Source organism: Symsagittifera roscoffensis, chromosome 8 (genome assembly GCF_963678635.1).
Source record: "Symsagittifera roscoffensis chromosome 8, txSymRosc1.1, whole genome shotgun sequence".
Taxonomy (NCBI): Eukaryota; Metazoa; Xenacoelomorpha; order Acoela; family Convolutidae; genus Symsagittifera; species Symsagittifera roscoffensis.
Window position 1 is genome coordinate 45315079 of NC_087069.1, and position 19413 is coordinate 45334491.

Genomic DNA, 19413 nt, shown 5'->3' on the forward strand with positions numbered 1-19413 from the left:
AGCATCAAAGAAGTGTTGTTCAAAATATTTTCCTCTAAACAAGCATCAAAGAAGTGTTGTTGAAAATGTTATTGAAAATACAACAATGGTTATAAGAATCAATTTTTTGAGTTACAGTTTTTGGGTGCCTGTTTTTGGATTGTAAATCAAAAATCAAAAATTATAAATATTTATTACTCTGTCTTAATCATTGGTGTCTATCTTTCTTTCTTTCTTGTGCTGCCCCTTTGTCAGTTTTCGTTCCCAAACTGACTAATAACAACCTTATTACCACCGCTACTTCCGCTACAGCCGGCCTAGGGGCAACCAAACCCCCTGTCGCCTCATCGAACACGCCTCAAGCCCAATTTTACTCCCATCACCAAACACCAATCAACCAAAATAGCCCCGCAAAAACACTCTCCCCCGTCACAGCATCATCGGTTACCACGTCGGGGGGCTCCTCCGCAGGTATGTCAATGAGCGGCGGGAGGGTGTTGTCGTCTCTGTCAGGGATCCCGATATCAGGAAGGAACCAAATTGGGTTTTCTTCAACAGGGTTGACTAATCATCATGTGTCGTCATCGACAATTCATAAACAGCTGTAAGTAATGTAGTGATCGAGATTAACAGTAATATGGTAATATTTGATGAATGGTTATGACGAATCAAAAACAATTTCAACCTAAAACGTTTGTCTTTCAGTGTTTTTTGTTCGATTCGCTTCCCACTGAAACAAAAAACGAATTTTCTATAAATCTTTTTCGGTTGAAAATCTGTTTTTTCATAAGAAAAAAAAAGATTTGATCATGCAAGAAGGCACCTAAATATCAAGAGGATATGCAACGATACTGATTCAGTTTTACCATATTGACTGTTAGTCGTACGTTTATGGGCTTTTAAAGAAAGCTTCTTCGTCGCACTTTGATTAGTTAGTTAAAATGTCCAGTGGTGTGTACGAAAATTGATTTGACAATTACCTAACGCATTATTTAGTTTTAGTTGCTTTAAAAGCGTTAGTTAGCATGGCATCATATATGGAAAAAACTTATGGTCACTGCGAAATGAAATCACGGCTGCTTAATTGACAGTTAGCTTATGAGTTCCTTAGCTCTCGCAAGTGATTAAAATTGGGAACTAGACTTTTTCCGCCAACAACTTTTGTTTTACGTGCAGTTTCACGTGTGCAGGCGTACCTTATAGGTTATTTTACGTGTAGTTTCACGTGTGCAGGCGTACCTTTTAGATCATAAAGTACCTTTTAGATCTTTTTAGGTTGTAATTAATTGTTTCAAATATTTTGATTTTTTCGGATTCGTGGTTTGCGGTTTTCTTTCCGTCGGTTCATTTTTCCGTTTTTTAGATGGCATTTATGCTATCTGATACTGTTTTTTTGCTTATTTTAAAAAAATGGATTTCGTTTTGTTTTCGATTGTTTTTTTTACAGCAATTGAAAGTTCTGCAATTTGTCGTATTACCAAGTCTGATTTTTTTTATAAATGGTTCCGACTGATGTTTTATCGGCTTAGTCAACTTGTGTTGCGTTGCTTCGAGGGCAAAACTTTCTTGTTCGACAAAATCAAGTATTATCAAAATGTATGGGATTTCATTTTTTCTGAGACGCCTTGGTAAATTTTCTCACCTTTCGCTGAAATTGTTTTCTTTTTCTCGACAGCGTATTCACAAATTTTCAAGAAAATAGGTGCCCATTCAAAAGACCGGCGACTTCGTTGCGTCTGATTATTTCTATAGACTCATTCTAACTTGCTCCACCTTCACTGGCCTCCGAAAATTTCAACGGTGGGAATGTTTGACTCTATTTCTGAGACTTTTTTCTCAGAATTTCCCCTCAAATCTGTGATTGAGGTTATAATGGGAAAAAAGGTAGCGGGGATCACCACTGCATTAGCCGCTACGTTTTCATATTATTTTAAAGAATAAAATTGTGGCTACAAAAAAGGCATTTTGACAGTTTTGGACTTTTCCATTTTCTCAAAAACTATCTCTTTATCCACGACTGACGATGTCTTCCAAAAAACTGGCTGTGGGATCTTTCTAGCAGTAACGATTTTGCCCCTTTTTTCATTTCATTGAATTATGGACTCAAAAAGATAATTTTTTGACATTATGAAGTTTTCTTTAAAAATTTTTGGCTTTGCTCGCAAAATATCCTCCTAAATCGGATTTACAGAATTAATCGAAAAATAGGTTTTGAAATCCTCCCCGCCTAAGCGGATTTGTCCCAATTTTTTGCAGAAAACTAGTAGTAATTTTAGGAAAAGACGATTTAATTCGAGTTTTCGATTGTTTTTGGAAACTGTTACTTTTCTCTAAAAAATATTAAGGGTTTAATGGAAATATTAAGGGTTTAATGGAAATATTAAGGGTTTAATGGAAATAAAGGGTTCAAGGAACCCTCACTACATCAGCTGGTTTGCCCTAACAAATTGTAAGAACAAAACAAATCGCCTTGTGAAAAGTACAATTTTGTTATACTATGACCGTTTTTGGAAAAATACCCTGCCAATTCTTAGGTCAAGGGTTCTTTCTTGAAAATCTTTCATGGGTTTTATCTCTGCGTATTCGGCTGTACCATACAATAATTGGTTTTTGGAATTGTCAATATTTCGAATTTTCGGCCGTTTTTTGGAAACTTTTTGGGGCTGTTCTCAAAAACTACCCTACCATTTTCAAGATTAATTGTTCAATTGAAGTATCAGATTGCGGGCTTCTTCGCTGCATCAGCTGGCTGGTACGCACTTATTTATGTAGAAAAAAAGTTTTGACCTCTGGAAAAGTCAATTTTTTTTTGGAACCGTTTTTGGTTCTCAAAATTTCAATTTGAGATTGATGGTTCATATTATGGAGCAGGTTGCGAGAGTTTTGATGCACAGGCTGTGACTTCTTTTTTTTGAGAAAAAGTTATGGTTTAAGTAAGGAGTCCATTTTCTGAAAATTACCTTGCAAATTTAGCAAATTTTACTTTTCTCGAAAACTACCCTACCAAATCTGAGGTTTAGAGTTAAATCGAGAATATGTTACAGGAATTTTTTTCTATAATTGTCTTCGTGATAATATGTTCAATCGAAGCTAAATCCTGTGAGTATCTTCCCTGAAGAAGCAGCTACGGCTTTTTTTCGTCGGTTTAGATCGTTTTTTGAAACTTTTTCCCAAATACTGCCCGACAGTTCTGAAGTTAATTATTCAATTGAACACAATGTAGAGATCTTCTCTGGATAAGCAGATACACCTTAATTTTTTTTTCAGGAAAGCAGATATGGTTTAGGAAACGTCCATTTTCCGAAGTTTTGATAGTTTGAAACTTTTCTTGAAAACTGTCCTGCCAAACCTAACATTGAGTTCATTTAGAAGAACGGAAAGTAGGCTCGTCCCTACATGAGCGATTGATACCTTATTTCAGTAGAAAACACTAAGGTTATTGGTTAAAACGAGTTTATGAAATATCGAAATTTTTGCTTTGCATTCCGTACAAATTATTCTGTGAAAACTTTATAGCTCGAAGTGTATTATGATAGCAGCTTTTTCAGGCTGAACAGGTAGTCAACAGATTTTTTGCCTCAGTTATCGCCGGGTAATCGACTTTTTCAAAGATAATTTTTCAAGCTATTTTTTCAACTTACTTTTTCGATTCACTATCTGGTAACGCTTTGTTTTTGTCCTATCGCAGGTGTTACGAAAATCTACTTCGCCTTTGTAAAGTAAACGTTGGCATCCCTAGGTCCTTTGTTCAATGAACGTTATGAAGACTTATTTGTTCAAATTTCTTACAGTATCGAACAGCAGAGGTTTATATGTCACAGAATGGCCTACATGAATTCATTGATCAGTTTCCAAGTTTTTCCAATAAAACTCTGTAATGTTTTCGCTGTTTTTTTTGTCCGGACTTCAAAAGAAAGTGACCGAATGTTTTGCTCGGGTGTTTTTCTATCACTCGGAATGTTACGGAAGTTTTTTTATCACTCGAAAGATTTTTTTGTCCTCAGCTCAAATTTGAAAACATTTTTCACTGTTGATCTTTTTTTGACAAGTTATGGGGAGGGTTTGAAGATTGCCAATTTAGGACAATTACCTCATAATTTATTGCCTGTTATTAACGCCCAAACAGAGATTTAATCTGTCTTCGAAATTGTTCCAAATTGACTTGCTTGCTTTTTATTTTATTTAATACTTTGCTATATGAGAAATATATCACTTTGCATGTACTTTACATAGCGTTTGGAAGACGGTTTTAATAGAAAAATATTTAATTTTTTTTTGTTCTTTTTGGAAATTTCATCCATTTTTCAAAAGCTAACACTACTCCATAGACCTTAGATTGCCGTGAGAGCTGAAATTATGCTCTTCGGTTACATAATTGGAACTGGTGCGGTGAAAATTAGACTATAATTTGCCGGTGAATTACATTGATCATGATAAATCACGAACAAAAACCAAAGCAATATAACGCAGCATCGGCAAATAGCGATCGCTTGCTCAGCTGATTGCGAGTCGATGAAAGTACTTCGGACTTTTATATAGCTCGCGATGGTTTTTTTTTCGGGGAAAGTCTTAAAATTTCTTCAGGCTCAAATTTGTTCAGGTTCAGGTTTGACTTTAGATTTCTTTTAAAATTCAGTTTATTTCCTTTGTTAAAAGGAAGACAAACTCTACTATCGAACAGCAAAAGTTTACAGGTCACGAAAAATGGGATCGACTTCTAATTGCGAAAATGGAATTGTACTATATGTTCTATTCTGGTCCCCCCTTTGTACTATTTTGAGATATCCATGTTTGGTGACTATTTGGTCCCCCTTTGTACTATTTTGAGATATCCATGTTTGATGACGGACCCTAAAAGTTTTCTAAAGGCGCCTTTGGCGCCAATATATACTTAAATTGAGGGGGAGCGCGGGCCAAAAAAACGCTTTTTTTGGTCAAAATTTTCCAAAAAGTGGCTTAAAACGCCTTTTTTGGCCTGTTTTTCAAAATTTTGGCTGCGGCGCGGAAAAAGGTCAACAAAATTGTCGATTTTTAACCCCCCCCCCCCCCCCTCCTCGAGAAAATCCTAGATCCGCTCCTGTTACTTGTGTTCATTGACTCCTTTCCAACTTTTTGATGACTATGTTATTTGCATTCGGCACGTGAAGCAGTTTGATCCTATTTTGTAATCCGGCTATTCGAATATGCTGCTAAGTGGGCGCTCATATTATTGAGGGTCATTTTCTATTTCAAACTTGATTGGGCTGAGAATCAAGCTAACTTTTCTCATATACTTTATACTGTTGTATGTGCCGTTTTACGGTTCCAATTATTACTTTTGGGCAGACATTTTGGACTAAAGAGTGCCGCTGAACAAATTAAGTTGTTCCACTGAAGTGCTTTTCAATTTCCTAATTCGTTCCTGGAATAATTAGATTTAGCGGACATTTTGAATTTCCCCAATGCAACCAAATGTGTCCTATTTTTATCTCACCGGGAGATGAAAATAACCTTTTTTAAGTCAAGAGAAGAAAAGTAGCTTTGACGCTAAGTAGCAGTTTTCATGTCGCAATGATGTTCTGCTCTTAACGATTGAACGAATTCAATTAGCGGCTCTGAATTTTTTTTTGATCTGCGAATGGAATCTTTTTTTTTTAAAATCATGTGTTAATGATTAACTTCATTTAGAATTCAGAATTATCGATTCATAGCTAGACTTAATTTTTTTCTGGTTTTACTTTTGATCTTGTGAGTGTTTTCAGTCGCTGGCCTAATCTTACGGCAGAAGTTCGAAAGGCAAAAGTATTTCCAAGCAATCAAAAATCAATCCAAGAAATCCTTAAACGGGTTCTAAAACTCGGGATGATTTGTCACGCTCTCTTTCAAGGTTTTTCGAAGACTGAATTTTAATTGGCTGATATAAGTTTTTATCATTCGATATTCTGCCAAGAAGAATAGCCACTTCAGTCGTCTATGCGAGCAACTCTGTTGTCTTGTTTGCTTTGCTGCATGAATTACTTCTTAGTTAGTACTAGTTAATAGTCTTCGTTTACTAAAAACGAGGTCAAGTCACTTAGCCTACTCCTCATTCAGCAGAATTATTCACATTTTTTTAACCAAAACGTGTTGTTTAGCTATTATACTTCTAAGAAGGGGGGGGGGGGGCAATTGTTAAGTAGATCCAAAGTTAATAATTAATTAATTTTTTATCACGACACATTTAGATTCTAAATCTTAATATTTTTAAATCATAGTCTAATAGACACAATGTGCAAAGAAAAAGGCAACTATGCTGTGTGAGTTGTAGGCTAATTGACCGCTTTTACTTAGACATCGTCATTTCAAGGTCAACTTATTCTGATCACGTGTTTCAGTGGAGGTCAGTGAAGACGAAATTCTGAGAGGCATAGAGGGCGAAGAGGAGTTGGATTTTGTTGACAGAGGAAGTGAATATGAAGAGCAGCAGCAGTCGAATGTTGAGACGGAAATTGTACATAATAATGACCTTGATATCAGGTATGAACTGCATCAGAGCAGGTGAAATGTTTTGAAGTGTTAGCAAGTGTTACTTGATAGCTCTTCAGTCCCAATAAGAGTCTTTTCGGTTATAACCCCCCCCCCCCCCCTCTGAGATATGTGATAAACAATAAAAAAATAAAAAATGAAGTCGATAATATTAAAAACAAAATTCCATCAATTTTTCTTTCTTGGGACAGGATATAAATGTATGACCAGATATAAAGTTAATAAAAGGCTAAAATATATTATTTTAAATGAAAATAATTGATGAATTATGTATTTGTCGGTTTTTCCCCTAAATAATACATTTTTGCCTATCGTTAAGGAAACTTTTAATTATCCGGCATGGAGTATTGATCATTTTTTCTAGAGTCTTGGGTACAAATTCAGCATATGAATGTTTGTGTAACTCATCTTAAATCGGTTTGACTTTGATTTTTGTACTTGCGATTAGCAAGCGTTATCAAATTGGAATAAAGTTTTTTTTTTCTGGTTAAAAACTTGTTTAACAGAATTACTTGTATCTTGGTTCAAAATGAATTTAAATTTTTTTGTTTGTGCACTTAGCCTGGAGGTGAAAAATACGCCTGGGACGCTAAAGTTCGTGGGTTCGAATCTGATCAGGAACTGTTTTTTTTTAAACTGAAATATTCTTTTCCAATAAATGTCGGCCTATATTTTGTCTGTTAATGTTTTTCGAGTTGGTTGCCGCATCGTAGAATTGATTTTTTTGTACGCTATTAAGAGTAATGAACGTAGTGAAGATCTGCATTCATACATATTGATGCATTTATGAATGCTTTTGAGTTCAATTGAAATTCATCTGCTGAATGTGACGTAAATAACAAACGTGGAAAAGGCGCAAAAAAACGTGAACGATTTCTAGTTTCGGAAGTGGAATTTAATTTTGATCCAGCGGAATTTGCCTATTGATCCAGTTTTCTCTAGTTGGGTTCATGTTATCAAAAAGCGCCAATCATAAATTGCTCTCGAAGTTCAAAGATCTTAAAGAGCATCTGTTTTTTTCTTCGAAAGTTGAGATTTTTTCTTGAAATTCAGTGTTTTGTGTGTTTACTTACGTTCATTTCTCTTTTCCAATCTTTGATAGGCTATTTTTTTTCAGTGTTTCGACTTACTCCTGCAATTATTTTACAAGCCTTGACTTCGTATATTTTGTTCTTTTTGTGTTTTTTTTCACTCAAAAACTTCATTTGACTGAAATGATTACGGCTTACGTTTTATCGCCTTAGTGACCTAATTTAAGGACATTTCAAAGGAAGCGTAAGTTCTATGCTTCATTCCGGATCGCACAAAATGCTAGAATTCTTAGAATAGAGTTTCTAGTTTTTCATGACGACAGTTATATTTTCTGTTCTAAGGGTTAATGTTTCGTCGGCTCAGTTGACGCTTGTTAATTGGTTTTTTGAATTTTCATCAATTGCCGTTGATTGTGTTTCTGGATGTGCTTTCCGCAAATAAAACATGATTCCAGACAACAGTTTGAATTGTTGCGGTTTTTTGAAGTTTTCATTATTTTGGCTATGTTTGAAGCTTAATTCCAGGAGCAAGTACGATTTCGGCTTAAAAACTGTTTCTTGTGGTAACCATTGCACCCAAGATGGTGAGTTTTGAAATCTTTTTTCTTGACGGTTGTTTTCCACTGGTTGTGTCTCATTTAGTCAATCTATTTTCCTGTCATGTTCTATGTCGATAGCACATTATGAGATCGCTTAGAGCTGTTTTGGGTATTTTATAAAATTTCAACGCTTTTTTTTGCGATGATCACGCCCAGTGAACAAAGGTACGACAAGATAGATAGGTTCTGTGTTTTTTTTCATTGAAAGTTCTTTTTAAACTATATTTTTTGTGGTTTGGTTTTTGTAAGCTCACTTCAATTTCATCTGCTAAAGAATGCCAAATGAGCGCTTGACACTTTTCCAACTGTCTGTGGGCTAGGTTCTTTCTCTGCATATGTTTTTCATTCAATGATGTTAAAAAAAGAAACCGGGTCACAATATTTTTCACAATGTAATAGAACAGCTGCGCAAAATGTCTCAATTGATTTTTGACCTTAACGATCAATTTTCTTCGAATCTGCGGAGTTTTTTTGGAAAGTTTCAATCATAAAAGATTTTCGCAGTTCAAAGAGCTTTAAGACCTTGTTTTCTTTTTGAAAAAATTTCAAAACAATTTTTTGTTATCTTTTTCCAACTGACAGTTGGCTGTCAAGTTTCAAAAGTACAGGAAGTTTTGATGAATCAACCGAATACTTGCCCGAATATGCGGTACAGTGCCTATCATCAAAGCTTAATAAGTTGTTTGGGTTAAGTTTCAAATTGTTTATTAACAGGAACATAGAGGAGGGATTTTGTTTCGAAACTGAACCTTCTGTAGACTCAAGTGGCTCGTCCGAAAGACCGACAGTCGAAGAGAAAGAAAGCGACATGGCCGACGAAACCGAAGAAAAGCACCACGTAATAGACACCATTGATACAAAGGGCGCCAAAATCGCATCACAAATTGTGGAATCGAAAAAATCATCTCTCGTATAACCGTACTGTTTCTTCACAAGTGTAATTATGGATAAATGATAATCAAATTTATTATGTGCTAATTTCTGTTGACATTAGATGACGCTGTTCAAAAATTTTCTAATCCTCTTCAAAAAAATTCGCTCAAATTATAAAATATTCAATGTAATAATTGAAATATCGTAGCTGGTTAGTTAAATGAACTAGATTATTGTAACAGAGTTGTAAAACCCTCTTTAAATTTCGAATAATGTTTAATTATTGAGATTAAACAGAAAAAGAGAAAACTTTCTGTTCTCAGAAATCAAACTATTTTGTGATTTATTCGGCATAAGAGTGTATTTGGTAGTGTGTGATGATGTTGATATCAATTTATACGCTTTAATCTCTTCTATTGTTCTTAATATTCTGATTCTGGGTCTTCTTTTCTCAACTCACTTGTAAATAATGTTGAAATTTTGTTCAAGTAATTTATTCTCTGTATATTATACTACTTCTCTCTTGTTTTTATTGCATAATGTTGCTTCAGATTTCTAGTCTTTTCTGGTTTTTGTACCTCTTCACTAGTGGATCAATTCGATTTGAAATCTATACTTTTTGTATCTTCATTTAAAGACTTGTAGTGATAATACGAACAATTGAAGCAGAAGACGGATGAGGGGGTTAGCGTGGGTGCATAGAATGCGAAATTCTTTATACACTTGCAACCGGTTAGTCTTATACGAAATTCTAACAGCACTAACCGGTTGCTCTGCAACTAGCGTAGAAGTTTTGGCCAGAGTTATGTCTGCAAAAATAATCTTAAGAATTTTTTTCGAAATTTTCGGAATTCTCCATTTTTTCTGTGCCTGGTAGGGGCTCTCAGAAGCTCAAAAAACTAGCTAGTAGCAGCTTAATCAATGTAGAAAACATTGTTATAATGTTTCTTTGAAAAAATTAAAGACTTATTTCAATCCCATTGATGATTTTTGAGATTCTTAATTTTTGATATTTTCGCGTTAAGAGTTTTGATTTAGAAAAAAAAATTTGTTTCTCATTGTTAATGGTAAATATGCATATAGCGAGAATTTAAACATGAAGCACCAGAAATGGTGAGGGGGCAGTTAACAAACCCATTTAAGTTACAGAGCTTCGCCCGTTTTATCAAATGAAATACGAAATTTGAGATCTTCAAAGAAAATGAAATGTATATATCTGAAAACTTTAAAGAAAACATTGGAAAAAAATATTTAAGTTTGAATAAACATAAAGCAGCAGATTTATGGCATTGTCTATACAAGTTATTGGCATAAGGTCAAAGATTTTCATCAATATTTAAATTGATTGTTCAATCGTAGTCGATATAAAACCAAATTAAATAAGATAAATTCCATCACTCAAACTGGCTAGTCGTAAGCACCCCTACTCGGTTTCAAAAACAAAACTTGAACTTGTTCACTTTACGTTTACTGCTTCTTCTAACTGTGTCCCATCCCTTGAAGCCTTTCTATCATCAGTAGAACTGATTGGGGCTAAACGGTCAGTAGACACCTAACTGATCCCATAGTAAAGAATGGATCTCCATTAGCAAAATTGTAACGTTTTTCAACGACACTAATAAAAACTACTTTTTTAAAAAGCGTTTTTGCAATCACGACTGGAAGTCATTCTCTCGCCGCCATCTGATGCTCAGTTCTGTTAGTTGTTTTTGAGTGGAAAAAGACGGAGGCCAAAAAACTGAAAAAGCCTCAAATCAGAGTTCTGTCCCAATGACTGCAGCAATTATCAGGCAGTTTTTGTACTACCAAAAGTCATTTTTTGGCTATTTTTTTCTCCCTCACCTTGCGTGAGCACAAATCTTGTGGTGCAACGAGTGTTTTACGAGATTAAGTATGAAGACCAAATATTTTTGTCATGGCTAAATAATGACTCAATTTTAACAACAATCGGACTATGTGAACAAACATTTAACTTATTTCTTTCGCGGGTGGAGGCCAAAAAAATAAACTCTTTTTCGAAATGTGACAAGCTTTTTTTGTAAAATTGGGCAGCATTCGTATTTTGGAGGAGTTACAACCGTTTTAAAAATGAAAAATCCTCGTTTTGCACGACGTTAATTCGTTTCAGATGTACAATTTATTGTCCATAGTTAGCAATCTACAGCTGAAGCCATAATGTAAATAAAGCACGGGAATAAATTCCGTTCAACGGTAGAAGTCGGAGACTACTATGGCGTCCAAATCAGTTCAGCGACCGCCGACTCCCTTCAACGAACCCCTCACACCTCCCGAAGATTCCTCAATGAACCTCTCGGGTGAGATCATCGACCACAAAACGATATCTGTCAACCTCGTCGACGCGAATGCGGGTTCTGGTGTCGCGACGACAACCGCGAAGGCGTCGACAACAACGTCTAAACTCGGGGGAACGAATGACGATGATTCGTTCACGAATTACTCGCAGTTCTTCGATGGACCGTACGTTCCGAACGATGTCTCGACCTCATTTAGTGGGTTGGACGAAGAAGAAGAGTTTGATTTGTTTCTCAACTCAGCCAAGTCGGTTTACGAGTTTTTCTCGGGTCTGGGCGCGAACACGAGCAACAGCATCAATGAAGAGGTAATAAAAAGGATGGGTGGGTCTTGCAATTCTTTTTAGTTTGTTCAAGATTATCATAAATGAAGGACCAGAAACAGTGGTGTTTTTTTTTACTGGAAGTTAAATTAAAAATAGGTTTTTAACATCATATCAGTGTGTCATTTGTTGTCAATATATGCGGAAGCATGCATAAAAGGGATTGTAAACGAAAAATTGGGAGTTTGGAGATCTTAGGTAGGACGAAGTTTTTAACTTGCTGTGAATAAGAATTGCTGAGGTTCACATCAGGGGCGGATCTAGGATTTCATTGAGGGGGTGGGGGGGGGTTAGTGTGGATTTCCAAAAAAATCAAATTTTTTGTCGACCTTTTTTTAGGTGGACCAAATTTAATTTTCGACGGCTTCCAGAACACTATTTTGACAAAATTTTTGAAAAAAGAACATGTCGAAAATGCCGTTTTGGACATTTTTGGGAAGTTTTGATCAAAAAAGTGTGTTTTTTCGGCGCGCGCTGCCTTTCAAAGTTAATATATATATTAGATAAATTTAGCCTTTAGAAAAATAAAAGGGTTGGTCGGCCGAAAATGGATTTCATAAAATAATTATAAAGGGGTACCTTTTGGTTGGCGAGGGACTCGAATCACTGTTAGACATTTTTGAGACCAGCGTAGTGTATTACTACGAACCTTCTTTTGTAAACCTAGCTCGCAAAAAAACTTCTTTAAAAGTGTTCTTTTATTTGGTAGCACTTTTGCTTTAATCACGATCTGTAGCATTGGAAATTTCATAGCCTCTGTTCTCTGCTTTTGTGGCTAGTGTTTGTGATTTATAAAGTGCCCGTGGCTGAGTAGTTAGTGCGTGAGACTCATGATTTCTAAGTCGAAAAAAGTCGGAGATCGAATCCGAGAAGTTGCAGAATTTTAACTAATTCGAGCCTCATTTCTACTTTTTCTTGTTGCACTTCATAGAGCTGCTTTTTGTCGTTCTGTCTAGTGTTTACGAAGCGAAGCTTCGCCTTTGTGTTAATATTCAATGCATGGTTTTTATGAGTAAGATGGCCAAGATTTTTTTGTGTTGGAAAAAAGTGAAATATAAATAGATGTTATGTATAGATGTTTTCGGGCTAATCTTAGCAGAGGTGGCATATTTAAGTTGACTGACTCGACTGCTAACAAGAAGTCTGTCGAATTTCGAGTCTATTTTTTTTCCGGTGTTGGTCACGTGAGTATAACCACCATAATAAGTTTGACAGTATTCAATATACTATTCAAAACACTGTTCAAAACAAGGATAGCCGGTTACTGCAAGTAGCACAGAATGTTCCGACCATAGCCTTAAAAATACAAAAAAATGTTTTTTTTGTTTTTTAAAAATAGTCGTTTTTTTTCTGCGTGGTGTGATCAAAGGATCTGAACGAAAAAAAAAAATAGAACTTAGGCACATTCGACAGTCATAGTAAATTAAGCCAATTGTAAAAAAGTATTTTGAAATTGTTGGTTCCCAAAATGGCGCTAAAAAATCCAAAAACCAACTACTCGCGTAACACGAAGTTTTCACGGCTTACATTGACCATAACTAAGCTATTGTAAGCCTCCATGCTAACCTTATTAGCTCGAAACGACCAAAAATCAAAAATTTCAAACCGGATTTTCTCGACACTGGGAAATTCTTTTGGAAATTTTTGAATGCGTTCGAGTTGCAACTGAAAGGCTTTAATATGATATATCACTCAACTTAGTCCGATAGTTATTTGTGGTAGCTGATTTTGTATTGTGTAAAAAAAAGAAAAAGAAAAAACTAAAACACCGGAATACAAATTTCCTCCCCATTTTTCAAATGGTCGGAGCTTAAGTTGAATGCGGTCGGTTTGATATGTGTTGCTTTCTTGGTAGTCACGGAGTAGTTATGAAAATGCCTGGTGGTTATCGACATAAAGAGCGTCTACCATCATGCAGGGAGACGAACTCCAACCTCGTTAATAATTCCTCTGGTCGCAGTATGTTTACCAGTTTTAGGAATTAAGTGGTTTTTCGCAATCGACTGCCATAGGAGTGAACGCGGTTCGAATTTAGCTAGGAACGTATGATAACATATCATGTTTTTATTTCGTTGAGCAAATAATCAATTGGTTTTTTACGGCGAGGTGCTGTGATCCAGTGGTCTGTCACAAGTTAATTCTGGATTGAATTTTTTTTTTGAATAAGAAAGAGTTTCGTTTAGAAGAAAACGGATAAGAAAAGGTTTTTTCTCGGAAAACGATTAAGAAATAAGTTTTTTTTTTTAAATAAAATGAATAAGAATTAAGTTTTGTTTTCAGGTCGAGATCGACGACAGCTTTTCGAGAGTGAGAAATGTCTCAAATGCACATGTGAATTTAAGCCATAATAACGACAATGAAGAGGTCTTCTACGACGCCCTCTCAGACTCGGTGGTGGTCAAAGTGGCCCAACCTATCAATGAGGAGGATGAGGAAAGGGGAGATAGGGATACGTCGGAAGTGGTGGCTGATTATGGCAGGATGATGACTATGGAACAAGAAACAGAGGCGGTGAGCACACTTTTAGTGGAAATTTATTCCTTGTCTCAATAATTCTATGAATTAGGTTTCCTACGCTGCCCTCCGTGTTTTTACCCTTGCAATAAGCAAGGGTGTTGCAACCGGGTATTAGACTTTTGTTCCCCGTAAAGAGTTTTGTTAACAAGGTTCGCACGTGTAAATATTAAGTGTTGCAACTTGCTTCATAATAAATTCAATTTCAAGCATGCTTCCAGCGTATCTTGCATAGAGGTAAAACAACTGCAAGGGGTTGTGCTTCGAAAATTGCCGGAGCCTGTTTTTTTTTGCTGGCTAGTAGTTTTCTGCTTTTTCGGACTATCTTCTGTTTGTTAATTTTTGTCGGGTTAGATTACATAGCACGGACTCTTTTTGAAGGATCAGATATCTTCCAAATTTCGTAATGCCATTTCAAAAGCCCCATTGGTGGAGTTCAGAGATTTTTGCGGATTTTAAGTTTTTGTTTTGATTTTTTTTGTGGAATTTTCGCATCATCGATTAGTGTGCACAGATTTATTACGTATGCGATTATTAGGCTCGCGATTAGTAAGCGTTGTCAGTTGGGAACATAGATTTTGTCTTGTTTTCATTTTGTTGAATAATTTTCTCAAATTTACACTTTTTTCAACCAACAGACATATTTTGAGCATGCCTGCCTTTCAAATACCAATTATATTCAATAGTTATTTGTTGGTTTTAAATGAAACAACTCCGGTGTGGTATAATTTCCGTTTTTTGTTTACCTAAGTGGCTTTGTGGCCTCATATTGCTTCGTCGAAACAAGTTTCTGATGTGTGTGAGTTTTTTTACTCGCTAATTTAATGTTGTTTATAAGAATAATGAAAACTTTTTTTGGCTCTTCAAAAAGTTTTCGACTCTGTTACCGCTTCGTTTCGATAGAAAATTTACTTTCAATTGTTTTTGGCACGTTTTTTTAAATTAATTTTATTCAAGAAAAATTGATGCAATGCTTTCGTGTAGGTCTAGCTTTTCTCGACATTTTCAACTTTTTTGTCGGCTTCGCCTCTGTCATATAATATTTAAGGAGTGGCGGATTTTGGGCAAAATCAATTTAGTCAACTGCTTTTTGTCCAAAATTTTTCAAACACCAACAAATGTTGAATATCCTTATTTTTATGTTGCGGTTGCCTTTTTGGGAAAATTTTGAAAATTGAAACTCAGTGGGCTCAAATTACTGTTTTTGAGCGGGCTGAAATTTTGTGTTAACTGAAAGTGTTTTTTTTAGTGATACAGGTCAAACTCAGTCCCTCTCTCTGCTACTGTATAATTGTCTACCTGCGGTACCGTCAATGAATTATGAAAGCGATTTGAATCAAGAAAGACTGCGTTTTATAATAGCATTAATTCGGTTTTAGATCAAAACACCAGAAAGACCGGATACATTATCAAACCTCTCTGAAATTGAAGAAATTACTCTGAAACAAGAACACCTCCTACCAGCAGCTGTGGGATCCAATTTGGATCTCACAATAAACATGGCAGATATTATAAACTCATGCAACCTACAGAGTTCAGTGGACCCAGACACACTCTCAAGTCTGGTCAGTGGATTGTCAAGTGCATTGAAGTCGAAAGGGGTCCAAGTTTCAAATGAAGATTTCGACAGGTATAGTATTGAGAATGTTATTTGTTGCAAGTAGTTGGAACCGAAAGAACTAAATAAAAAGAGCAAGTGACTTATTTTAGACACTTTTTGCATGCAAAAGATAGTTTTTCTGACAAAATTTATGACACAAGGTTGCTTGAGAAGTCGAGATTGCATGCGAAGTTTTTCAAAGTCATTTACACCTAAATAGGTGATGATTTTTTTGTTTTTTTTTCCAGGAATGTCTTAAATTGCTCTAATAACTCTAAAAGTGCAGTTGTCAATGGTTTATTTCAGGGTTAAAGAGGAAACTGGGGAAGATAAAGCCGTGACTACAGAAGCAGTCTCCCCAGTGTGGCCTCCAGTGGTCTCTCCAGCCAAAGTAGCCCCCACTGATGCCAGCAAACAAACTGAACTTCAAAAGATTTCATTAGAGAGAGAATACAGCGAGAGAATTAAACGGTTAGAAGAAGCGCACGAAAAAGAGTTACAGAAAGCGAAAGAAGATTTTGGTGAAAAAGTTAAAGAAAAAGAAAAACAAGTTATGAAATTAGCAAAAGCGATGAAAACAAATGAGCTTAAAATTCAAGAAGTCGAAGAAGAAAGAGAAGCTTTGAAGCAATTAAGAGCTAAAATTGAAGAAACGAGAGTAACGCATAGTGCAGTGCCTCAAATTGTAGCTTTACTGGACCAGTTGAAAGATACTATTATAAATAACCCAGTAGTTTCAACAGGTCGAAGAGCGCCTTCGTCCATTAATGTGAACAGTTTGTACGCGCATCCATTAAGTCCACCTTCGCCCGGTCCTAATTTGGAGAATTTTAATAGTTTACAAAGGGGAACAGCCAGAACGAATAAGATGCTATTTGAAAATAGAACACCCGGTTCGGAAACGGAGAGACCGTCCAGTTTATCATCAGTCTTTAGTAAAAGTGTGAGCAATTTAAACCAAGTCGGAATTGCGAAAACTGAAACGTTTCCGGTTCAAATGGGAGACTCGGGGATGGAATCGCCTTCAAAAAGAGATAACAGAGGCGAAGAAAGATTCGACTTTTCAGTGGATGAAAACTTGAAGTCTGAGTTAAAAATTGAGATCCCAGTTACTATTGGCGATTCAGATGTGATAGCTAGCACCCAGAGAGACGATAAGTCACCTGAGTTTGTATCAAGTGGGCAAAGAAAGGAAAGACCTTTGATGTCCTCGCCGATTGAAGATCCCAACAAAAACATGTCAACTGTAGTCGAATTAACCAATGAAGAATCTTCAACAAGTGACGGAGTCAAAAGTATAGAAGTCAAAGAGACTCCGGCCGTTAAATTAGTTTCAGTCAAATCGGCACCACCACCTCCTCCCCCGCCCCCACCGCCGCCTTTAACTTTGTTGTCATCTTGTATACCTCCGCCACCGCCGTTACCACCCGGTAGTACTGTTCCTCCGCGGATGCCTCCGCCGCCCCCACCACCGCCTCCGGGGCTTTCAGGGTATACGATACCACCGCCGCCCCCTCCTCCGCCAGGGATGAAAGCGCCTCCTCCTCCTCCGCCCCCACCTCCTGGAAGTTACCCGGGGCCACCGCCGCCACCACCACCACCTCCGGGCGGGGCTAGACTACCTCCGCCTCCCCCACCGATGCCCGGGCCAAATGGATTACCCCCACCCCCTCCCAATGCCTCACGTTTTATAGCACCAGGGTTGGTTGGAAGAGCTGTGACAAATTTTAAACCTCGTGTTCAGTTAAAGTCGCTTTACTGGCAGAAAATTAAACTGACAATTTTTAAGCGGTCAGTTCAAAAAAGTCAGGAAGTCGTGACTCTCTGGGACGAAGTGAAGGAACCGAGACTGAACGAAGATGAAATCTGCATTCTTTTCGGTAAAGAAAGTATAATAAGAAAGAAACTAAAAGACAATTCTTCACAATCTGCTAAACAAGGTGCTATTAAAGTATTAGATCAAAAACGCTCAGAAGCTGTAGGAATTTTTCTTTCCGGGCTTCACTTAAGTATAGATGATATAAAAGCGGCAGTTTATGACTTGGAAGGGGATGTCTTGGACCCCGACGCAATGCAAGCTCTAAGCGACATGAAAGCTACAAATGATGAATTGAGCGCAATCAAAGCCCACCCTGAAGCTAATTTAGACAAACCTGAACAATTTTTACTTCAGCTCTCGAAATTGGATCACTTTGAAGAAAGATGTAGTTGTATAGTGTTTGAAAGAACCTTTCAAGAAATTATTAATGAATTATCGGTTAAATTAACGCTATTTGGTAAAGTTTGCGACGCGTTGACGAATTGGTCATCGATTCGAAATGTATTAGGAATAGTTTTGGCTCTTGGAAATTTCCTAAATGGTGGAAATATGACACGTGGTCAAGCCGAAGGATTCAAATTGGATATTTTACCGAAACTGAAAGACATGAAAACGAAAGATAAACAATCGTCATTTTTAGCATACGTGGTTCAAGTTTACATCAAAGAGTACGTTTTGTCCAAGGAAAAAGAATCGGATGAGTTCGATATCGATACTCTAACGTTACCGTTTCCAGAGCCTGATTCGATTAGTCAATGTAGTATTGTTAACTTTGAAGATATTAGCGAGCAGTTGAATGCGGTTAAAAACGATCTGGATAAATGTGCTGAAAATGTAAGGAAAGTTTTGGAATCGAACCCGGATGAAGATGTGAAAATTGAACCGTTTAAAAGCAAAATGGGAGCATTGCTTAAAAACGCAGTAATAGAATGCTCAAAGTTGGAAAACAAATTGACCGATACGAAAAAAGTGTTCGAGTCGACCTTAGTGTTTTTCTGCTATCCTGTCGACGAGACTTTGCCATCAGATTTTTTTGATGTTTGGCTCACATTTGTGCGGGATTTCAAAGTTTTGTGGAAAATAGAATTGAAGTTAGTTTCTCAAAGACGGCTAGCTGAGGCGAAAGCGAGATTAAAAGAAATCCAAAGCGAGAAACAGAAACAAATAAAAACAGTACCAGTCAAAAAAGGAGGTTTAAAAGAACGAATGAAGTTGAAAAGGTTGCAGCAAAGCCAACAGAATGAAGAAACGATAGCATCAAATGCATGAATTGCAGAAGTTCTGTTGTTCAAAAATCTGAATTTAAATTTAGCAATATTTCAAATATTCCTTATTTTGTGCTCGTTTTCCGAAAATTATTGCATTCCTATTTGTAAAATTTAATAGTTTATTAGTATACTAATAGTAAATGTAGATGTTAAATGGTTACAATTGAAATGAAATAGTTAATTCAGTTTTTATCGAAGAAGATATTCGTATGCATTGTTTAAGAGAGAGGGGATCACACATTTGGTCGAGATTCTTGGGTAGTGCGCTTCCAATGAAGGGATGAGTAAACGTAGCATTGTGATACGTAGTATTGTGTTACATTTTCTGGTGTCAATTGTCCTCTGTTCTATTGGCCTCGGTCATGGTTGGATGCCCTTCAGTGTCATCCGCCTCCTCAAGGTCAGACCGGCTGCGCAAAATGGATGACATCTCTCTCCCCGCGGAAGAAAGCCCTAGGTTGGGGGACAAACCAAGTTCGAATGTTCGAATCTCGTGGTGTCTGAGGTTTAAAATATGTATTGAAACTCGAGTTTCTCACAAGGCAATTTTTGTTTTGTATTTCGCCTCGTGTCGCTTTTCAGAGCTTTGCC

The 19413-nt window shown here is 36.6% G+C and overlaps 2 protein-coding genes across 6 annotated transcripts in view; both read left to right on the forward strand.

The window, feature by feature from the left end:
• The window catches only part of LOC134852819 (putative mediator of RNA polymerase II transcription subunit 26), a 30340-nt gene extending 20768 nt beyond the window's left edge, over window positions 1–9572 (forward strand). For 3 of the 5 annotated variants that reach the window (XM_063868633.1, XM_063868635.1, XM_063868638.1), the window contains 2 exons: window positions 235–583; window positions 6333–6458. In XM_063868633.1, the coding sequence (XP_063724703.1) occupies window positions 235–583; window positions 6333–6345 (362 nt within the window). In that variant the 3' untranslated portion in view covers window positions 6346–6458. Of the gene's footprint in view, window positions 1–234; window positions 584–6332; window positions 6475–8827 lie in introns of those variants that run through there. The other 2 variants (XM_063868634.1, XM_063868636.1) reach the window with 2 other exon arrangements.
• Window positions 9573–11118: 1546 nt separating this feature from the next.
• Window positions 11119–18973, forward strand: LOC134853011 (formin-1-like). Its single transcript, XM_063868925.1, has 4 exons — window positions 11119–11606; window positions 13902–14132; window positions 15515–15765; window positions 16042–18973. Exons 1-4 carry the CDS (start codon window positions 11217–11219, stop codon window positions 18821–18823), a joined length of 3654 nt encoding a protein of 1217 aa, XP_063724995.1. The 5' UTR covers window positions 11119–11216; the 3' UTR covers window positions 18824–18973.
• Window positions 18974–19413: the final 440 nt, after the last annotated feature.